General features: G+C 40.4%; 1 protein-coding gene across 4 annotated transcripts; it reads right to left on the minus strand.

The window, feature by feature from the left end:
* Positions 1–1,196: 1,196 nt before the first annotated feature.
* Positions 1,197–18,926, minus strand: ntrk1 (neurotrophic tyrosine kinase, receptor, type 1). 4 transcript variants are annotated; one of them, XM_047029111.1, is made up of 17 exons: positions 18,522–18,926; positions 15,799–15,873; positions 14,987–15,058; positions 12,437–12,505; positions 11,985–12,139; positions 11,627–11,769; positions 11,347–11,485; positions 9,355–9,690; positions 9,217–9,237; positions 8,922–8,980; positions 8,673–8,775; positions 7,243–7,407; positions 6,871–7,001; positions 6,535–6,707; positions 4,879–5,119; positions 4,554–4,712; positions 1,197–3,521 (listed from the first exon to the last, which is right to left on the minus strand). In XM_047029111.1, the coding sequence occupies exons 1-17, from the start codon at positions 18,728–18,730 to the stop codon at positions 3,336–3,338; spliced, it is 2,436 nt and encodes an 811-aa protein (XP_046885067.1). In that variant the 5' UTR covers positions 18,731–18,926; the 3' UTR covers positions 1,197–3,335. The 4 variants fall into 4 exon arrangements, with proteins under 4 accessions (XP_046885067.1, XP_046885059.1, XP_046885050.1 ...); XM_047029103.1 differs by having other exon boundaries at positions 6,871–7,022; XM_047029094.1 differs by having other exon boundaries at positions 9,217–9,690.
* Between the last annotated feature and the right edge of the window lie 3,383 nt (positions 18,927–22,309).

Genomic DNA, 22,309 nt, shown 5'->3' on the forward strand with positions numbered 1-22,309 from the left:
TCTCTCATTTTTATTCAACATTGTAATTGCATAAAGAACAATGTAATACGTGTTGTGGTACAGTACCTCATATTAACATTGCACTTCCACCAGATTAGGAATTCATGCTTTAGAATTGTATTTCATCAGGTACTTAAGGTACTTATTAGGTATTGTATTTCCCATGTTCAAGTTCATTTTAGGGATAACCTTAGTTAGTGAGAACCTTGGCCACACAATAAATACTCTCAATTCTGGAGAATTTCTATAAGTATGGGCTGAACTTGAATGAATTGTCATACCCTGTAATATAAATTACAGTACCCATGGAATTGCAGTGCGTTATTACAGAGTGTTTGGCGATACATGTGATGTTACTGAAACTTAATGCAATCTTATTACATGTCACTACAGCACTGAAATATAACAACACACTATGAAGAGCTACCACATATATGATCTTTCTCAAGACAATTCAAAGGTATTACTGATGATCTTCTCTGCTGTTTTTATATTGTATGGCTTTGCAAGTGTACAAGACTACAAACTACATTGCATGTGTTTGTCAATGCAGTAGGGGGCAGGACAATACAAGGTTTACCATTGTAGCCCTCACTCCATGAAATGTTGCTTGTTCCTGATTATATTAGATTGATGGAAAATATGTACACCGTTATCTTACATATAACTATCTTCATGTAACTATCATAATTTTTTTTATAGATGAATAACACCTGAATCATGTATTGTGGTTTTGTGTGGTTGTCACAAGTAATTTCAAGGTACATGCAGGAAATCTCCGTGTACCTATCATCTTTATGAAGAGCTTCCATACAGACAGTATCAGTGGTCCACACATCGGTCTGAGATATGTTTTCATCTCCAGTACACTGAAGAGAGGGAGAGAGCCAGCGATAGCATTACTCACAATCCATTACCACTCCCTAGAGAGTGTCTATGAAGAAAGAAGTGAGAGGGGAAAATATGACGTGGAAAGAGCCCATTAAAGTCATGTTTTTACTTTTTGGGAAGGTGATGATTACGAGCAGTTTCCCTCCAGTTTTTCACCTACATGTTCAAGTTTTAGCAATGCAAACTGATATTGAAGCATATGGAAGTATCTGGAAATTATTATAGTAAAACTACAGTTTCTATAGTGCCATCTCAAAGAGATTACTCATTACAGTATGTAATCAATTAAAGGGAAGAGACTGATATCTTAAACCAATGGTGGCTTTAATTGAGTAGATAATAAAAGTGCTTATGTAACAAGATTTAAAGATGACTTCTTCTGTAACAGTGACACAGTATTTACATATTTACATTCCAAGGTATCACTCTACTTTGTTTCTATCACACATACTTTCCTTTCTCGTTTGTAGGTGAAAGGTTGAATTGAAACATGGTCCAGGCAGCTTGCTGTTTTGCACATACATTTGTTTTGAGTCGTATGGTTGTACCCCTCTTTTCATTTCACCTCCATCTGTCACTCTCCCTCTGCAGTTTCAATCCCTTTCATCCATCTGTTACATTCGAAACTATCTCACCGAATCTGTCACTATCTTTCCAATACTGGATTTTTGCACATGATTTTGATGTCAAAGGTTACTGAAGGTTAGCATGGTGACTGCTAAGACTGTTTAGATTTCCATGAAAGCAGTAGCTGTGGCTAAGCCAGTATGTTTAAATACCATACTGTATCGCTCAGTCGCTAAATCATTCTCTTTGTGAATCACTTTTTAAAACACCCAACGACCCTTTAACAGCAACATATTTACAGTAAGACGTATACACACACTGTACATACACAACCATGTACATATAGTTAACATGTCAGAAAACATGAAGAGTACAGGGACACAAGTTAACCCTTTCTTTTAGAAAATATTTCTTTCAATAGTAGAATAATAGAAAGAAAACAGTCAACATGTTGATAAAATAAATAACAATACATGTCATGAACGTTGAGATTTACAACTCCAGTGCTTTGTACAGAGTCTATAAATAGAATCAATTGGGAAAATGTCCCATTTTGAGAAGGACAACGTTCAGCCAATTTAAACAAACTTGCCTCAACAGTGATTATTTACTTTTATAGTCAATGCGTTTTTAAAGGAATTACAGTATTTTGTTTAATTGCCCTTCAAATAGCCACCACTTTGAAACGACTTAGTTTCAGTATTTCAAAACGGATCAATTCTTTTCAAACTGCTTTGCACGATGCTTCTTTTAAAATTGTGCCCCCAAAGCATTTTAATAATTTTTCACAGAAACTTTAGGTGGAAAGAGGTTGCCTTGATGTTAAATATAATTAAGGCTTCATATTCTTTTTTTAAAGGCCTTGCAAAGTCGTTGCTAAATGGATTTTTAAAAATTACATAGTCAACCTTCTAACCAATTAAGAGGGACGTATGGATATGGACTTTTAATTGTAATTTGCAGTGGATAGACAGCTTCAACTCTGCTTGTTTCGGAAGGGGGCCAAAGGGACAGACTGAGAGGACAATAAAACAAAGTTCAGTTGTTTCACTGGTGGCATATATATAGATAGATAGTTTGGATTAGGTCACCTCAACACCTGTTGATTCAGTTAACTGGTACATAACTTAGAAGTGACAATTCTTAAAATAACTGTGGAATTATTATTTTACACTTTTTGATGATTGTTGTGTGTTAGTACATATGTATCAAACTACCAAAAATAACGGACTCCTTATGCAATCACACAAATGACTTAACAGGGTATTTAACAGCCAAGAACCCATTCACTTCTGAAAAGAATGCCCTAGAAAGATGAGCAGAGAAGCACAATCCTTGAAAATCCATTTCAAAAAATGTTTTGTTCATTTTGTTAGGCAACAGTGACTCCCTCTAAGTTTAGTCAACATGTCAGCCATGCACAGTCCTCATCAGCCTGACACCCTAGTCAATTAAAGAACAATCAAACAGTAAACATTTGACAGTTATTAGATGCTCAGTCTCCTCCTCACTCAGTGGAGATAAGGTTGAGCCTGGACCAATCAGGTAAAAGACAGTTGAAGCAGCATAGTTCACGCCAGTGTTTTCAGGCTTCAACAAAAGCAGAAGAATCCCCCCCCCCCCTTTTCACCACCACTTTCAATATCTCTTCCCTCTCTCCAACTGTTTACATTATTCCAGAAAATGACCAGTACCTGACATTGTAATGTGGACATTTTCACCCTTGGTGGAATGAGAAGTTTAGTCTTTCTGGATCAATTCCATTAACATCAACGACGAACACTCTACCATACCACCCTTTTCACGGTCAACCTGCCCCTGGTCACTGCTCCATTTCTCTTCCCCAGGCCCCCTCTTTCAAGTACCTTCAGACTTTTCTAACCTAGGATGTCAAGATAGACTGGGGGGGTCTTGACCAGGGCCATGAGGCGACTGTGGATGTCCTTGATGATTAGTCTTTGCTGGGGCTCCCTCTGCCAGCAGCCCTGCATCAGCAAGTGCACCTCCTTAGGACAGGTCCGCGGTCTCTCCAGCTCTCGACCTTGTGTAATGCACTCAATGGCCTATTGGGGGTGCAGTAGATTTAGGTTCAGATAGTGTCATGTTTTATAGTGTTTACACAGTTCATTTCTGGGGATGTTTCTCTAAACAACCCTCCAAAGAGAGACATATTGATAGTCAGATTGGCTTATGGAAAATAATTATGTCAACCACAATGGTTACACGTTGATTCTCGTTGAAGTTTTAGTTTTTTTTTGCTTTGATAAAGTTTGGCAAAAAGAAAGACATAAAAAGTACTTAATGGTGCTATGAATAGAAAACGAATTAGTGAATTAATTATTCACTGTCAATGACTGGTAAATCTAGTTTTGTCTACTTGGATTACTCTGGGTTCTTTCTTTAAAGAGCTAGAGAATTGTATGCATTTACTACTGGACTAATCCAATGAACATAATAGACCTGTCAGCACCGAGCTACATCATCGAACAATGAGCTTTCAATCAGATTCCATCAACCAAGATTGATTCTGTCTTTTAAAAGGGCCGGTGCCCTTCTTCATCTAACTTGTGGAGTTGATGATTTATCACTGCCTTAGCTAACAACAGTTATAATTACACATGTCAATCATTGGATTTGGTTAACAAGGTTAAACGTCATTGGCCCTGGTTGAAAATGAGGCCCAATGAGATTACAATTGAGTCGACGGGAAAAGTGATCCACCCTCTGTTTGAAAGGAGAGAGGGTGCTGAGTTGTAATGGCAGAGTTGCGGTCACAACGGAGTCCCACTTCTTGGTGCACAACCTCAAGAAACTGGACTGCCCTTAATTGCTATGAACTTATTGATTGGCTGTGAATAAAATGCTGGAAACTCTGGTGCTCAGACCTTGCTATGCAAACAGCAAAGTAATACGTTTCATCATGTACTTGGTTTTGTTTGGAACATGCAGTGCATTGAGTTTAATAAAGTGATGTACAGTCATTATTCTTTTCCATCTCATTCTGTCATATTTCTATGATATGCAAAACCTCTTGTAAACAACATTCCCTGTAAATGTGTCATTATTTTGCCACAGATGTATGCTGACTTGCCTACCTCACTGTTGGAGAGCTGGTACCAAGGCTGTTTACCAAAGGTGAAGATTTCCCAAAGGACCACGCCAAAGCTCCAGATATCACTTTCTGTTGTGAACTTCCTGTACATGATGCTCTCAGGAGGCATCCAGCGAATGGGAAGCATGGTACGTCCACCCACCTGTCCAATCAAATAATGAATACCATAACACAACCCACACCAACTGTGAACTCTCTGGTCTGATAACTTGCAGAGATGAAATAGGCTTAAACCCCAACCATAAAACCAACCCTACTCAAGTCAATACAAGTTTCCCCAGAAATTCATTCCATTTCAACCATCATACCCGGTAGTAGTCTGTGCTGTAGATGTCCCGGGACATCCCAAAGTCTCCGATCTTGACAACCAGACCCTCCCCCACCAGACAGTTGCGTGTGGCCAAGTCTCTGTGGACGAAGTGAAGGGAAGCCAGATAAACCATTCCTGAGGCAATCTGGGCCGCGATCTGAAGCATCTGAGGAATGGTGAGCTGGCCCAGAGGTGCTATCTTCACTTCCTCCAGGATACAGGCATCAGGACCATGGGCTCTGTTAGGGGTGGGGGGTGGGGTGGTGACAGGGAGGAGGTCAAGGTTATCATAATGGCATTTGGGATATGACAAGACATGCAGCTATATGCTATAACCAAGCGGTATGAGACTTCTGTCAGAAGAAACCAAGCTTATTATGTGGGCAGATGTGGTGAGGCATGGTTTAACATTCAGTGTTGACCTAGTATTGGCCCTTCAGTGTACAACCTTTGCTTGACCCGATGATGCATCGGTGAAATGGGCATGACTGAACCATGCAATCTACAAATTGAAGCCTTTGGATGTATATGAGATCTGTAAAGTGTAATACATGGTCAGCATGAGGCCATGCCATAATAAAACAATTTAACGACGAAGCTAATATGGACCATAAGGCTTGTAATAAGCCTTGTATTAATTTCTCCATAATGTAATTTGGAGACGTATGACAACCATGCCTTGCTCCACAGTTGTTCTCAAGTCTCCAGCTTACACCCACTCATATTTGAATCCAATCACCGAATGAAAAAATCACCATTGACATGTCTCCATCCATCCTAATAGTCGACCTCTCCACTTTGTCACGTGCTCTCTTTCCATTTTGCAAAGGAAGTCTATACAATCACTATTAGTTTAACAGGCAGGTGGTAGAGTAGAAAAGCAGCTGGGATGTAGGGCCTAGACACACACATCCAGTCTGTCTGGTGGAAATGTGATTTTCATCCATCCCATCCTTGAACATATATTTCAAGTATTGTGTGTGTATGTGTGTGTGTTGGATAGAGAGACAGAAAGGGGAGTATTTGTGTGTTTCCTCATCAAGTCTCATTGTTAGTCTGGCCTCATGGACACCTGGCAGACATGTACCATCTACATCTGTTTCAGTGGCGTCCCAGACTATTTCCCAGGTGCAAAATAAGTGGTGTCGAACAACATGGCTTACAGTATAGCATCCATTCAGTTGCCTCCAAATACAAACAAATTGTTTCAAGGTTGTAGACGGAACAGTTTATGTCGGTGTCCCCTACTGATGCTCAAACTGTGTCTCGAATCACATGACCAAAAGATAATAGTATTCTAATTATTTGCAGTTGCTAAGTATGCTAACCTTTGCATAGCACTGTGGACCCATGCAGTCCACCAACATTCGCTCAAGTGGCTATAGCTTTGTTGAAGTCAATTAAGGGGCTTTGTTGAAGAATGATTGGAACAGTGGTGTTTAAAGAAGAATTGATCAAGGTTGCAGCAGTCATGTTTAATCTAATAAATTCCTTTAGCTAGTTAAAAATGGCTCAGCCTAGACTAGATCAGCAAACTATTTACAATAAGGACATACTGTCCTTATTGTCAACTGTCTATTACTCAACGAGCTCACATGTTCATAACTTAGATCCTGTGAACAGTGCTGTCAATTTCACGTGGCACAATACGTACCGAAGAAAGCGGTTGAGGTCTCCGTGCCTCATGTATTCGAACACCATGGCCAATGGCTCTCCGTCAGTACAAACACCATAGAATCGGACAATGTGTTGGTGCTGAAGAACTGTGAGGAGCTCGGCTTCTCTCTGGAAGTCTTGCCGTGTTGATTCGTTTGCATCTTTCAGAGTCTGCGTCGCAAGTCAAAGAATGCTATTTCTTGATTTCCGTTCAAATATACAAAAAGACTCAATACATCTCATAGCAGTACTACAAAGATTGATATGTCTATGTAATTAATATTAAATAGTTTAAATTACGCCAGACAAGACACTGTGGAACCCATTCTCATACCTTGATGGCCACCAGCATCTTGTCACTATCAGGGCTGAGGTTAGCACACTCTGCAAGGTAGACCTTGCCAAATGCACCTTCACCCAATTCCCACTTCAGCACAATGTCTTGTCTTTTTATATGCTGTACACCTGCACACAAAGACAGAAAGGCTGTCAGACAAAGACAAACAGAAAGCTCATTATCATGGGCAGTTATATGCAACACCAATATATGTTCAACCATGCAAAGTTCCAATATTAAAGAATGTTAGAACCCAAACTGATTACAGCAATGATAATCAGATCATTGATCTTCTGTCATACATTCCATATGCACCATTTGCTTTGGATAAAAGTTGTAATTAGGTTTTAAAACACTTTTTCCACTTACACATATCTTTATCCTTGATGATTCCACAGAAATACTGTGGATTCTCCACAAAGCTGGACATGCCTGTGTCCAAAATGCCCTCATCTGAGGAGGGGGGGCTGGCCCCAAAGTTCATGAATCTAAGGGAGACAGCCATGTCATCCTCCGTGCCCAGAACAGACGAGCCTGGCAGAGGTAAAGAAAGACAGAGGAAGAAAAAGGAGACGGGGAGATGCATGTTTTTTTTCATGTCATGTTTCAAATCTTTCTACTCCAATCCAGGCATTTACAACTCATCAATAGCCCATTTAGTCAGACAATTATCAGTTCTTAAAATAGATGTTGCTGTTTTTCTCAAAACCTATGGCTACTCGCAACAAGCAATACTAATCACAGCCATCAACAATACCGCAATCAGTACAATATTGAAAAAACACCAAAACGAAGAAAAGAATCAAAAACCCTTCGGACAGTGAGTCTGAACAGTAAGCAGCTATGGGTGCGCTAGCCTATTAAAAGCCAAACAAGTGTGCCTAAAATCGTAAAACCCACTCAAGGAGGAAAACCACAGAACCCCCCAGAGTCATCCTGATAGAAAATGGAGGATGGGAGCAGGGGAGAGCGAAAACGAACCGACACGTCAGGGAGGGGGGCACTTAGGCATTCACGTCCACTTAGGCACTTTATAGGCCAGTTGGCGTTATGTGGATGGGGGGGTGCGGGGGGGCTCCAAGAGGACCTATATATTGCACCCAGCCGGCCTCCATCAGTCTTCTTTAATGGCCCACACCGCGGTGGCTACAGGAGGGTTTCCGACGCCGTTCACTTTGCATGCTGTAATTAAGGCACTCTAGCCAACCGTGGATTGGGGCTGACAGTGTGCAAAGTTACAGCTCAGAGGAAACCTTAGATTAGACAGCCTCCTGTGCACTACTTTCCAAAAGCAACTCAATTCCTGCTGCGGAACGGTTGGCCATTTCAGTGATGACAGGGAGGTGAAAAATAGGCGGTATAGCTCCGTCCAGCGTGGATGTTCTTTTGCAAAGTCTTTTTAGATTAATTATGCTTGGACTATATATACATACAAAATGATATCAATTATAACATCTTCATTTAGAACTATGTTAGATTACACCATATTCCCTTTGGATTTAGGCAAGTGGTGTAATGTTTTCAAGGAGATATACACTGGCCCTGGGACACATTGTTTTCTTGGCAACACTTTACATTAGACCTACGTGAACTAGCATGCAACTACACAGCAATATGTTATGCGTACATACAGTAGAAATTGCCATGTAATTAAATAGTATTAAGTGTTAGAGGCATCGTATTACAAAAGTGTAAGAATGCACAAGTCTTTCTGGGGAAAATTGCAGGTAAGCTTGATTGTTCTGTGCTTCCTTTTCTGAATTGTGTATCATGACTTTTGGACATTGAGTGTAACTTACGATGAATGCCAAACTTGGAATGTTGGCCACACTTGTTGATGACCAGGACCATGATCAGAAGGAAAGTGCAAACAAACACTGCTAGCCCCACTGCCACAGACACCTGCATTCAAAGACAGGAGTTGAGTATCAATCAGAGGAATCGTACATAGCAAAACGGCTAACTGCGTTATCATTAACATTGTGTGGATAAGCATACCATGCACTGAAATATTATTAACATTTTAGATGAATGGAATATTCACTTACCCCAAACACTCGACTCTCCAAGTTTTCAGTGACATCCTCCAGAGATTTCTTGGTGGGAACTGTACGAATTATAGACACAAAATAAATGTATAGTTTTTGGTTAGTAATAGAATCGTTTTTCTTCTTCATACAGTATTTGTTGCAATTTGACAAATATTGAAATGGAACACAGACTGCTGATACTGGTGAGAATGACAGAATTTTTGACTTCACAGTGGAGTGGAATTTTCCAATGAGTCCAATCCATCCATCGACTGAAGTAATATAAATCTCAGGAATCATTCAAAACACTTACTTGGATCATCATCATTTAGGACTGGCATTGAGAGAGGAAACATGGAGTTACTCCAAGCATACATTTTAATATTTGAATTTCCAATAATCTGAATATCCACTGGAATGGAAAACAAAATCCTAATTGCCACATGCTCACCAGGAAACATTCCCTCTGGGGAATCAAACAGGTCAAAGGGGTTGTCCATGAACTTGCCCGTGGCTGTCACTCGGTCACTCCCCAGTTTGTTCTCCACTATGAGGGTATAGTGGCCATTGTTAAGGTGGGTGGGCTTGTTGAGAAACAGACATCCATGTTTGACGGAGCCGTCGTCTGAGTCGGGAATGAGCTGTGTGTAGGTGTAACGGGTCTCATTGAGGGTAGAGCCGTTGTACAGCCAGCGGATGGTGGGCTCTGGATTGCCGTCCACTGCAAAGGGGAAACACCAGTGGTGCTGTGGCTCTGCATCTCTTAGGAAAATGATCTTGACTGGAACTGTGGAGGGATCGGAAAATAGTGGAAAATCACTCAACGTGGACTAATAAAATGAGAAAACTTTGGATTTTTACTGTAGAAGTTTAAAGAGCATCAAGAATGACAAACATTTTAGTTACCCTTGGTTGAAATCATAATCAGCTGTTTAAATGTAAAAAGGTAACGTAAAATAGCAAGAGACCAGCATGTCAGCAATGTCATTTAAAGAGCCCTTTACAGTAGGTTCCTCATTATGAGTTATGAGTCTATGTTGTCTTCCTGTACTGAACCTGTTGACCTGCCATGAATAATGAATCTGGGACTCCTATAGGGCCCCTAACCACAAAGGCTACCTGGAATAAACGAGAAGCTAGAGGAAATGGTCTGCTAGATCGAAGATGGAGCTGATGGACAAAGTCCCTTCTTTTTTCAACGTTCATTCCACTGCTCTTAACCCATGACCCTGTCTGAGAAAGTGCAGCGCGAAGCAAGATACTAGACATGCGTGCCGTTGTGTGTGCTCCTGTCAGCAATATCACTAGCAAAAATTTGCAATCCACATGGTTGTACTAATGGTCTCAAATGACCCAATTTAAGCATTAAAGAAAAATAAACCCTCTTCTGAGGTTAAATGTCAGTCTGTCCTTACTTTGTCCTGGCCAATATATATGATTTTGCAGAAGCAAAGCTTTGGTATTTCAAACCCAACAGCAACACTACTTGGTTTTATTATGTTCCATGGGAAATGGCTACACAAATCAAATGAATCTGTGGTACAAAGAGACACTCCATGAAGCGACCGAGCCCTGTAAACATCCCTCCGATCGGGGGCAGTAATTAAGGGTAATTAAAGGACCGGTGGTTAACGAGTGTCCGTCCACCATGGGAGCTGATGTTGATAGATTAGACATGCTAACGCACTTACTGACTGCCAATCACCGCCAACCAAGCCTTTTTCCGGAGTTTGAGGGAAAAATCCATTAGCCAAAAGCTCAAATCAGATTGCACAATGGTTATCAGCAGACATTTTTCGAACGCTCATCATTTGTCCCTTGATGCTCGTGCATTTTTGGCTCCTGTTGACTAGTCCCCCATCCACTCTGTTCAAGCTTTTTTCCAATGAGTGTCACTGAGGCGATGATAAATGATACAGTTTGAGCCATATTTTCAGTAATGTACTGCTAATGCATCACACGCTCTCTCCATTGGGCCCAGTGGGTCTTGTCATTCTTTGATGGTGTTCAAAATGAACTTTAAGATTTCAAATTGAACTTTCAGACAGCACTAATGCATGGCTGAAGAGTAAACAACATCTGAATTCTCCAGTGTATAGTTGCTACATGATATAATTAGCATGCATTTGACGGCGAGAAGCTCTTGGACTGTTCTCATGCTGTATTTCTTTGACCTTACTGCATCTTTGCAGAATGAGCGAGAGCTGGCACAAAGTTGTAATGAAAAGTGAGGCGGGAAGGGGGTGCTCTATTTCAAGTCATATATCATTACTCAGAACTCTATGTGCTAACATTTTCTTTCTGGCTTCCAGCATGTCATCTGTGGAAAATGGAACACAGAGTGCTCATTCGGATAATCGGATAATCATACATTAATGACGAGAACTTTAAAGGAGTGTGTAAGCTTTCAAGAGCTTGGTTGAGCATTTTGTTTGGCACTTACATTCAATGTCCAGCATAACCATGTCATCGTCAGGTCCAGCCTGGTTCTCAGCCTCGCAGGTCAAGTTGTGGAGGTTGTCTTTGGAGGACATATTTGTCAGATGTAAGACGAGCTCCAGGGTGGCGCCCCAGATCCGTTCCTGAAGATGAGGAGAAACACCACAGCAGTCTATTCAAGTAAAGGTTTACAATACATCTGAGATACTAGTGTGTCAGTATCATTTCATTTCATTTAATAAAGATGATGGCATGTATGTCTAACAAGGATAAAGTTCCTCTACCTGTATGTAGTAGTGGGAGTGCAGTTGGTGTGTGCGCCATCTCACGATGGGAATGGGAACTCCTGTCACATGACACTCAAAGGTGAGGTTTCCACCTTCCTGGATTTTGTTATTGGATTGCAGGATGGTCACCTCAGGGACACCTGCAAGAAAGTTGAGCGATGTGATCTCATTAGCTTCCACTACATGTTTATAAAGAAGCAAAACGTTGCACTCCATGTACACTCAGTGACTATAAGATGTTTGCCATGTTTGCAAGGAAATCCTCAAAAAAACATATCATTCTCTACCAGATATAACCAAAAGTAGAATCTTTCTTAGATTCCCATAAGGTCACAATTATGTCAATGTTACATACTGCAGTTTTCCATGACCAAGGAATTTAATGATAGGCTGTGGCCATCAGAGGAGCAATGCAGTAGTTGGTTGTCCAGGTCGCCACGTTCATTTTGCTGCCATTGCTGGAGCCAATGAATATCACATGAACACACAAGCGGGTTGTCCCTCAAGATCCTGAGAAAGAAAACAATTATTTGTCATAAAATACATGAAATTATAAAACCCATTCCTTCCTTTAAAGGAGTGCTTCGATTGCTATTCGGGCATTGCTATTAGAGCACTGACACAAGGGGGCTGTTAGCCATTACACCTCCTGCAATGAGTTTAAGAACATGTAATAGTGTTAATATAAAGTGGCTGATTTGGATTACACGATTCATGGTTTGACAAACAATGAATGGGACACTATTTGTTTGCCCTGGGTCTACTGAAAACAAATCCACAAATACTTGTTTACAGTGTTTTACTCACAAGTTTAGCAGGGGTAGAAAATGGAAGACCTTCCAACTGATGTGCTCCAGAGAGTTGGATGCCAGGTTCCTACAGAATGAATAAAATATGACTGAGTTCATGGGTTTAATGTGGACACTTCATACAACAGCATAAATCATCTGAATGCTACTGTTACATGCCCATACAGAACACAATATATGCTTCACCTGAATTTACAGTTTCTTCTAACTGTTGAAAAGAAACTGCTGTCCCACAGTGACTTCAGTAATAACTTTAGTACAATGCATAACTGCTTTGAATTATTCTTTGCCTGAAAACATTAATGACTCCAAATGGAAACTGATAAATTAAATTTGCAAGTGTTTCTTATCACACCATTGGCAGGCCTCTCATGTTCTCTCAATGTTCAGTGCATTAGATAATTACTCTGAAGTCATAAACACTTGTCTGAAGGAAAACAATGTTTGGTCACAGTCTGAGAACCAAACAATAAGCTTGATGAATTTGCCTTGCACTTTTTGGATCTGAATGTGTTCAAATACAGTTGATACAGCATTACACAAAATATATACTGCAGGTAATGTAATTAAGATACTATTGTTAGACATATATTAACTACTAGGATTGTAGTTCTCCTCAAGTTGCTGTTGAACGACTGCTCTGATCTGATCCTCAGATGACCAAGCAGGTAAATGAAAACCCCTCAGAAGATGATAGCAGACCACACCAGGGAGGGCTCTGATGCAAACCGATACATATTCACTTTGGCAGGGGCAAAGGGGGCCAGCAGGGGTTAAATTATTTGTTTTCCCATCTCCCAAAAGTTCATGTCAGATGGGTTAGCCATTGGGGCCTATCTATTACAAGCTCGATTCTTCCACAGCCCACAGGGGAGGAGCATAGCCGGGAATAGCAGTTGCGTCTCTCTGCCTTCGCATAAGTTCTGCATACATCCAAAATGAACAGCGGTTATCGGTAAACAAGTGACAGACGTTGAGGAAAAAAAGATGGATGTGGTGTGTCTCTCCCACCCCCCATCACACACACACCCCTTCTACAACAGTATCAAAGTAACAATCACCACATGTTCATGTGCTCTTTGGGTGAAGTCCCCAAATCTATAAGACACATCTGTTACACTCTGCAGCCCCTCCAGTAAAATATTGATTAAGTGATAATGGACCCTTAGTGGAGTGGATTTATTATGCATCAGTTGTCAATAATCCGCCAAAGCGAGCGAGTAAAAGGTGACTGGTGGATGTCTTCTCTGATTTCTCCCCAACCCAGTCTCAGACCCCCTCCTCCTTACCCAAAAGGGCGGCCTTTCTAGTAAACAACATTGGACATCGCACACACTCTGTAAAACAATGAGGACAAGATGGTCACGATAAGGGTCAACTACAGATGGATAGGATAACTGGCGTGTCTACAGCAAAGGCCACACAAGAATTGAAAGAGGCACTACCTAGATTTAAGTAACTTTGTGATGACTATAGTAACCAATGCCATAGTGCCTTCCACCAATGCATACATTAGGCTTTTAAATATTGTTTAAAATATAGAAACATATGAACTAAATGTGTCTACATGGTAACACTATTTTCTAAGTGAATCTGAAGATATATACTCAATAAATCATCAACAAATTGTAAATTACTTTCGGCTGACACTTTAACTCTGAGTTGTTATTGTAATTATGTTCGTTTTTTGATGGTTTGAGCATCTACAGATGGTCCACAGGGGATTCTGAAAATACAGTGGAACTGTCTACATTTAATGGCCACATTATTAGGTACGCCTTACAAGTATTGGGTTAGACCCCCTTTAGCCTTCAGAACTGGCCAAAAATGTTGTGGCCTAGAGTCATCAAGGTGCTGGAAACCTTCCGCTGAGATTTTGTCTGTCATTGTCATGTCGAAGAAACCAGTTTGAGATGATTTGAGCTTTGTGACATGGCACATTATCCTGCTGGAAGTAGCCATCTGAAGATGGGTACACTGTGGTCATAAAGCAATGGACATGATCAACAACAATACCCAGGTAGGTTGTGGCTTTTAAACGATGCTCTGCCGGTACAAAGGGGCCCAAAGTGTGTCCATAAAATATCCCCCACACCATCACACCACCACCACCAGCCTGAACCGTTGACACAGGGCAGGATGGATCCATGCTTTCATGTTGTTTACGCCAAATTCTGACCTCACCATCTGAATGTTGCCGCTGAAATCTTTTTCTAATGTTCAATTTTCTATCGTCTAATTTAGGTGGGCCCATGCGAATTGCAGCCTCAGTTTTCTGTTGTCAGCTGACAAGAACGGCACCCGGTGTGGTCTTCTGCTACTGTAGCCCATCTGCCTCAAGGTTCGACATGTTGTACATTCGGAGATGCTCTTTTGCTTACCTTGATTATAACGAGTGGTTATTTGAGTTACTGCTGCCTTTCTATTAGCTCAAACCAGTCTGGTCATTCTCCTCTGACCTCTGGCATCAACAAGGCATTTTGGCCCACAGCATGTTTGGAGACATGAAGAGGAAAGACAGTACTTAAGTAAAAACAAGGACACTTACACATACTGGAGCTTGAGGTTGTTCTGGAAGGCATTAACAGATATATGCTGCAGTTTGCAGAATGTGATGGTGCTAGGAAAGGTATGCAAAAACACACACACAATAAACAACATACACATAACACACACACACACACGATAAACATGAAAAGCTAGGTAATCATAATCAATTCTGAACAGAAGATATTGAACAGGTCCACAAAGACTAGTCAAATAATATTGAAATTAAAAGTCCTCTTTGGGATATTGACTTACACTTAACACAAGATGTTTAGCCCTTAATAAAAGAGCTATAAAGGGAATTCACTTTTGTGTTGTAAGTTTAAGACTGCATTGATGGCTGTCGCTTTAGAATAAAGAACTGTTACAATCACTGAATAGATTAGCCAATGATAATACAATTGTAATTTCTCACTTTTTCAAAATGTATTCCTCATGTTCACCTAAACCAAGCTAGACTATGTCTATCTAAAGAAATCTACATGCGAAAAAACACTTGTTAGGTGAGTTACACTTTACAGTAAGTGGTTGATTTCACTGACTGATTCAGAAACAGTAGAGCATTTTCCCATTACCACATTTACATTACATTTAGTCCTTTACCTATACTGCATTACTGACTATTCACAACTTGCTATTACAGTAAAGAAGGCTTGATACAACTAATACATGAATGTCACATCAGTATGGAGTGGAGCCAACTTTGGATCGTACAAAAACGTCAGAACAGTGAGTTATTGGGGTTTGAACTGAAGAAGTAACTCAGACAAGCAGAAAAGTATATATGTCGGCCTACAAGGCCAAGTTACTCACAGGTTCTTCAGCTCCCTGTAGTTTTCAAGGTCATGTTTTGTAATGTTCTCCAGGGTAACCTGGTTTTCAATGTAACTGGGGGAGGAAAACAAAAATGATTTCATAAAACCAACAGAACTATTCAATTGTTGCCTTAGACTTGAGTTTAGAAGTAATTCATTTAATCTGACTAATTAAATGAATTACCCCCCCCCCCCAAAAAAGTAAAATGTTGTACACAATCGTTCAAATGTTTATTATATTTTATAATAGGATAATTCACATGATTTATTCTGGACAGGTCACAGACCAGAGAAGACCAATAATAAAAAGCAACAAAAGAAATATCCATACTCAATCTGGTTTTGAGAATCTCAATACATTTACATTTAGTCATTTAGCAGACACTCTTATCCAGAGCGACTTATGGAAAGTAATAATAGTCAATGTTTTAGAAGTGTTAGATCATTTTTTCAGATGATGTCTACTGGGTTCATCTAGACACTTCATACAACTCAATTCAACGATCACTCTATACAAGGCCACAAATCTTTACCATCAACTAAATAACCAAGTTGAACCAATTTATGAAGGATTTTCATGGCTGCATTCATGTGAACAGTTTCTCTCTTTTAAGGGTGAGGCGGGAGTGAAGGAGTAGGAGGGGGACAAAGGCATGGAGGAAGATGGAGCAATGAGAACAAAATCCAGTTCATGGAAAGTTCTGTTACTGTAGATATCTTTTTTTTATCCTCTAACCACAATAAGGCCAAATGTACAACTAAACGTATTGCCTGAACTTAGTAAGACACCATCTTGTGCTCAATTGTCATCCATCTCAGGTGAATATGAAATGATTGATGAATTATAGAACCTTCCCTCAACCAAGCCTTTGTTCTTTGAGGTAAGAAAACATGGTCTCTCTTAGTTAGTCTGTACATTCTGTGTTTATATTACAGTGTGGCACACAAACAGATATTTATGCATGTACGATTGACCCATGCAGCAGTAATGTGATAAGAGGGCAGGTGGAACCAGAATCACCCATCACCCCCCCCCTCACTGGATTGAGCCAAGTGGGTAATATATCATCCATTGTTCTCCTGTGGGGGGCATTCGCTTGGCAATTCTTACAATTGCATTTATAACTTAGCACATGATGAATTTCTGGCTCGTTCCTCAGTTAATGGCTGCTTGTTTGTTTCTCATATCAGCTAGTGTTCTTTTGCACCCACAGTAAAGTGTTGTCATTTACTGGCACACTACATGGAGAGGTAAACACATGCCAACAGAGCCTTCTTGCTTATTGATTGAGTGACTCATAGTGGATGTAGAAGAGCTTCTGAAGTCTGGGGTTTCATGTTTAGATACAGGTACAGAGAAGGTGTTCAAAGAGTGAGGAGAGAGAAGGCAAGAAACACAGAGAAAGAGAATGTGAGTGAGGGAGGGAGATTGAAAGTAAGAAAAAGCTGTAGAGAGAACGACAGAAAAAACGAACAAAATGACAGAGAGAGAGAGAGAGAGGGAGAGAGGGAGAGAGAGAGAGAGAGAGAGAGAGAGAGAGAGAGAGAGAGAAAGAGAGAAAGAGAGAAAAGAAAAGAAAGAAAGACTACTTGACAGAAGCAGAGGTGACCAAAATTGACTTCTGTATAGCTGTTCACAGATGTGGTTCGTTTTTAACAAGTGTTAATTGCCCATTTCTGAAAAGGAGAAAAAAGACAGAACAGCATGGCAGTATGGCAAAATTATGCCATAATTCAATCTTGACATATTTTTCATTTACCAGTACTTCGTTGTTAAGAGTGTAGCTGGCTTCTGTGAATCACTGTGAATCACAGAAGTGGCTTTTCTGTTCTCTGAAATGAACAGAAGAATAGCTTACACATGTACTCTATAATGCACATTTTGACCATCAGTACTATCACTACCATCAGTCCTGCTCTCATGGACAGTGTCTTCTTACAGTGTATCAAACCAGGTTGTTCTAATTCAAGTGACACAAGACCACGACAACCTCAACGACCAGAAATTCTTGGACTGATTACTCTTTTTGGGATATAATTGGGAAATTCCTTTCCACCCACATCGAGCCTATATCTACCTTAGATTTCACAAATTAGATTGTAGTCTTCCGGTTATAAAAGTACTTCATGAACCGGTAAACAAACATGACGTAAACCTCACTCTCTAATACACATAACTCTCTCAGGTCTCCCCAAGTTCCAATACTGGAATATAAGTGCAAGACATCCTAAAAATTAATTGAAGTTTGCATTGACCCCATGTTGTTGTCAAACTGTTTGTCACAATTTTCAAAACCAACCCACCATGCTGTACAATATTGATGTACCCACATCAATATTGTCTTTAGGTCGAAATTGTAATCTATTGAAAACACCAAATTGATGCAAATATGCCGCAGATGTGCCATGAGGTGACAAGTTGTATCTTTCTATTGTTGCAGTGAAACTTCTGAACACTTGTTGTTCTGTGCCAAGCATTACAGCATTACACCAAGTACAAACCAATACAGTTGCAACCTGAATTACCATCAAAGCAACAAAATGGTCTAAATCAACGTTTCCAGTGTAAAATACTCGAAGACAAAATACAAGGACTAACATATTAAGGTAGAACAATATCAAAGAAAAGACATGATAGAAATCAACGCATTCGCAAGAGGCATGACAGAACTTATCGATAGACAAACCAACCAATACAACCAACCAACGAAGCACACTCACATCTCTGTGACGTTTTCGCTCTCCTGTGGTGCCAGTGCAGGGATGCTGGCAATGCCATCAGGCTCCAAGCACTGCAGCATGGCAAAGGAACACCGGCAGGCTGCCGGGCACCCACCCAGGACAGGTGATGGTGCCCAGCCGAGTGCAGTGAGGGCCAGGGGCAGAGCCAAGGCCAGTGGGAACGTCCATGGAGAGGTGCTCAATGCCATAACCGTGATGGAAAACGTGGTCTTCTCAATGAAAGGAGTAGTGTTGTTGTCAAGTAGAAGACGTGGTTGTATGGATAAGATACAAGTGACAGGATAGTAGCTTCCACACACAGTAGCTCTTCTCTTGGCTGTCTGGCAGGGTTGTGATTCCAGCCAGGGGGTTTTGGTATTGAGCCACAAGCAGCAATGAGCAGAAGGAGTGAGATGCAGGCAGGCAGGCAAGGGGCCCTGGGGACATTGGAGGGCTGCAGCCGCCCTCCCTCCCTATGTCTTTCTCGTTCTCTCACTCTCTCACAGAGGGAGGGGCAAGGCAAGGCCATTAGTTGACTGTGTTTGAGAGCCACAGTTATCAGACACCTAAGGGAAAGGCTGGAAGGAAGGAAAGGGTGGATGATGATGGGAGGAGAGAAGGGAGATAAAGGACAGGATGAGGTATCATCTGAACAAGAGTAAGATGTCTCTTGTCCCAGCAGTGATTAGGATTATGGGACAAGTCAAGATGTTAGGACTCTTGGAGAACAGTTTGGATAGCCATATCTACAATGTATCTTTCAATCTAATGGAATAGTTGTAAAGGTTTTTGCTTTGAGAAATATTTCCAAAGCAGTCAAGGTTGAAATGAGTTCAGACCATGAAGGTAAAGATGGGGTATTACTGTGTTTTTCCTTGACCTAAAATAAGTAAATACCTATGAGGAGAAAAGAGAAAGCAAGTGCTTATGATACTTACATCCACATGTTGTTCTTATCCATTAAACTCAGTGACCTGATAACTCATTTTTACCAGCGTATATATCCCTCCATTTATTTTATGTTCAGCATAAGTCTCTGACATAACCATAAAAAAAACAAAAACATTACGAATGAATGCCTTTATTGTCATTGCGTTTTTCCTGGTGGTGACACATAGTATGACAGGACAATATAGTAAAACATGAATTAACACATAAAAAAGAGACCCAATCATATACTCAATCAAAGTCTATGCAAAAGTTTCAAAGAATGTTCCAACCGATCATTTACTTGCAGCAGTAAATATGAGGACTTAATACGCTCTGAATCATATCAGTCTGTACAGTAATATTATATCCACGATGGAATTCATGGAATCTAAAGTACCCCAAAAAATATATATATATCAAGAATGTCTGTCAGAACATCTTTTGAAAGAAACGGCCTCCAACTGCTAAAATAGATATAAATGCTAGCATTAGCTAACTGCTGAGACTTATGGCCATCCATCTCTTGCCGCCTATATGAGTGGAGCACATTTTTACCCTGGGGACAAATATTGGCCCCACCCCTATCACTCTCCGTCGCTTCACACGAGTAAGGTCGTAGGGTCCCAACCACAATTACGACCCATACGCTGAATTGTCATTTTTGCTGAAGTAATCAGGACTATAGTGATGGCTCAGTACTTCTTCACTCTCTCACTTCAACTGAGCTCAGCAACTAGAGTGAAGACACAGGGATCCTATTCATGGCAAAAGTCTTCTAGAGGAGGAGAGGACAATTAACTTGTTGTGAAGCATTATGGGAGGCATTTGATATGTGGCATGTTCTTACCTATTCAACCAAGAGATGATTTTATGAGAAGGGGATATGAGTAACTAAATGGTAGAGCATCTGTCTGTAAATCGGGGGGTCAGATGGCTGAGCGGTTAGGGAGTCGGGCTATTAATCAAAAGGTCCCTGGTTCGCTTCCCGGCCGTGCAAAAATGACATTGTGTCCTTGGCAAGGCACTTCACCCTACTTGCCTCAGGGAGAATGTCCCTGTACTTACTGTAAGTTGCTTTGGTTAAGAGCTTCTGCTAAATGACTAAATGTAAATGTAAATCAAAAGATCCACACCTGCACATCAGCGTGGATAGAAGTGTCTGCTGAATTTACATAATTTCTTAATCAAAGTACATGATATTTGTGGGTAAATTGTGAACGTAATCTGGTGAATATGTTCAATGTTCAATGTTCGCATCTGCACTGGCGAACTGTTCTGAATGCATATGCATTCTTTGAGGTCGTGGAACTCATAGTCATTTGTTCTGGCTATTGAAAAAAAACGAGAATAAGGAAAGGCGTGTGTTTATTAAAATGTTTTTTTGTTGTTTTTGTTCCACATCTATAATGATGTAATTAGAGTTAGGAAGTCTCCAATAATCAGTGACTGAGCAGGATACCCTGACCAAAGCAACCAATTTAGACAATGAGTAATCAAATGAAGTACAATGCACTTACCACCCCCACACATCATCAACCCTTTTCAGAACTGTTGTCACCAAATGAAAAAAAAGAAAAGTTTTCAGTTCCAAAACACCATTTAAAGAAAAAAAGCTGTTTGGTCATAGTACTGGTAAATCAGCATTTTGTGTCCCATTCCTACCTTCCATCAACAAGTCCACCACTTATTCTGAAATAAGCAATTTATCGTACAAGTAACACATCTTTCGTGAAATACGATATGAGTTAGGCCATACAACACTAGGACTAAAATATCTAGGCTATTAATACAACCTATATTTCCAAACTGTTGACATTAAATTACTATGGCAGTGCATCATTTTGATTGACAGTGAAATAAAGGGTCAATTATTATTGCTTCCACTCTCAGGAATCAATCTTTCTACCATCAGGTCAGATATAACCACATTGGTTGAAAGATCATTCATTTAGAAAATGGCTGATCTCTGTGGCATATGAAGCTATCACCTGTCCACCAACCATATTATTAGACCATCTTTCTTTCTCTCTCTGTTTAATTATGTAAGGATATCAAATAGAGTGGACCCCTTGACAACATCAGATGTGCATCTTGGCTCAGGTACTGCCCTTTACTATGTATTCAGAATTTGTTCACCACCTTGATTATTTATATTGTAGGCATTAGCTGATTGACTGAATCGTCTGGTTTAATCTGATATATTTTAAGTGGCTTGCATTTCAAATGAATAGACAAAATCTAAGAAATCACCATTACCATGAATACAATTAAAAGCGATGACAGACAGAAATGGATGTTCATTATGACTACACCATCTTTATTCTTCAACATCTCTTCATTTCTCCTGAATATCAAAGACATCTGATCCCATTAAAACGATATTGAAGAAAAAGAGATAGAGAGAGATGATAGTGCCGTTGGTCTAAGAGAGGCTGCTTGTCTGTCTGACATTAAAACAATACTCTTCATATTAATTCCCTGCATCAGGAGTGAGGCCGGGCGAGCATGTGGAGGAGAGTAAAGACAGAGCTAGTAAAAGCTCTTTTGGACCAGGTACAAGGAAAGGCTTTTACACTGAGAGTGGTTAATGCATACAGCGCCCGTGTCCATACAGGCTGCGTTGCTACAGCTCCCCGAAGAAGTTGTACATTAAATTGTTCACGTACGATTGTCTCTCAGGAACGGTGCTTGTGTACAGAAGTGTGCAACATAAAGCATAGGCAGGTTTCGATTCATATTTTCTCCCTCCCTTTTCTTTGAGGATGTCCAGTTGGCTGTGATATTACGTGACTTTGATGGATGCTCCACTGCCTCAGCCAATCATCTCATGTCAAATCAGTGATAACTCAGACTTAGCC

Source organism: Hypomesus transpacificus, chromosome 2 (assembly GCF_021917145.1).
Source record: "Hypomesus transpacificus isolate Combined female chromosome 2, fHypTra1, whole genome shotgun sequence".
NCBI classification, from domain to species: domain Eukaryota; kingdom Metazoa; phylum Chordata; class Actinopteri; order Osmeriformes; family Osmeridae; genus Hypomesus; species Hypomesus transpacificus.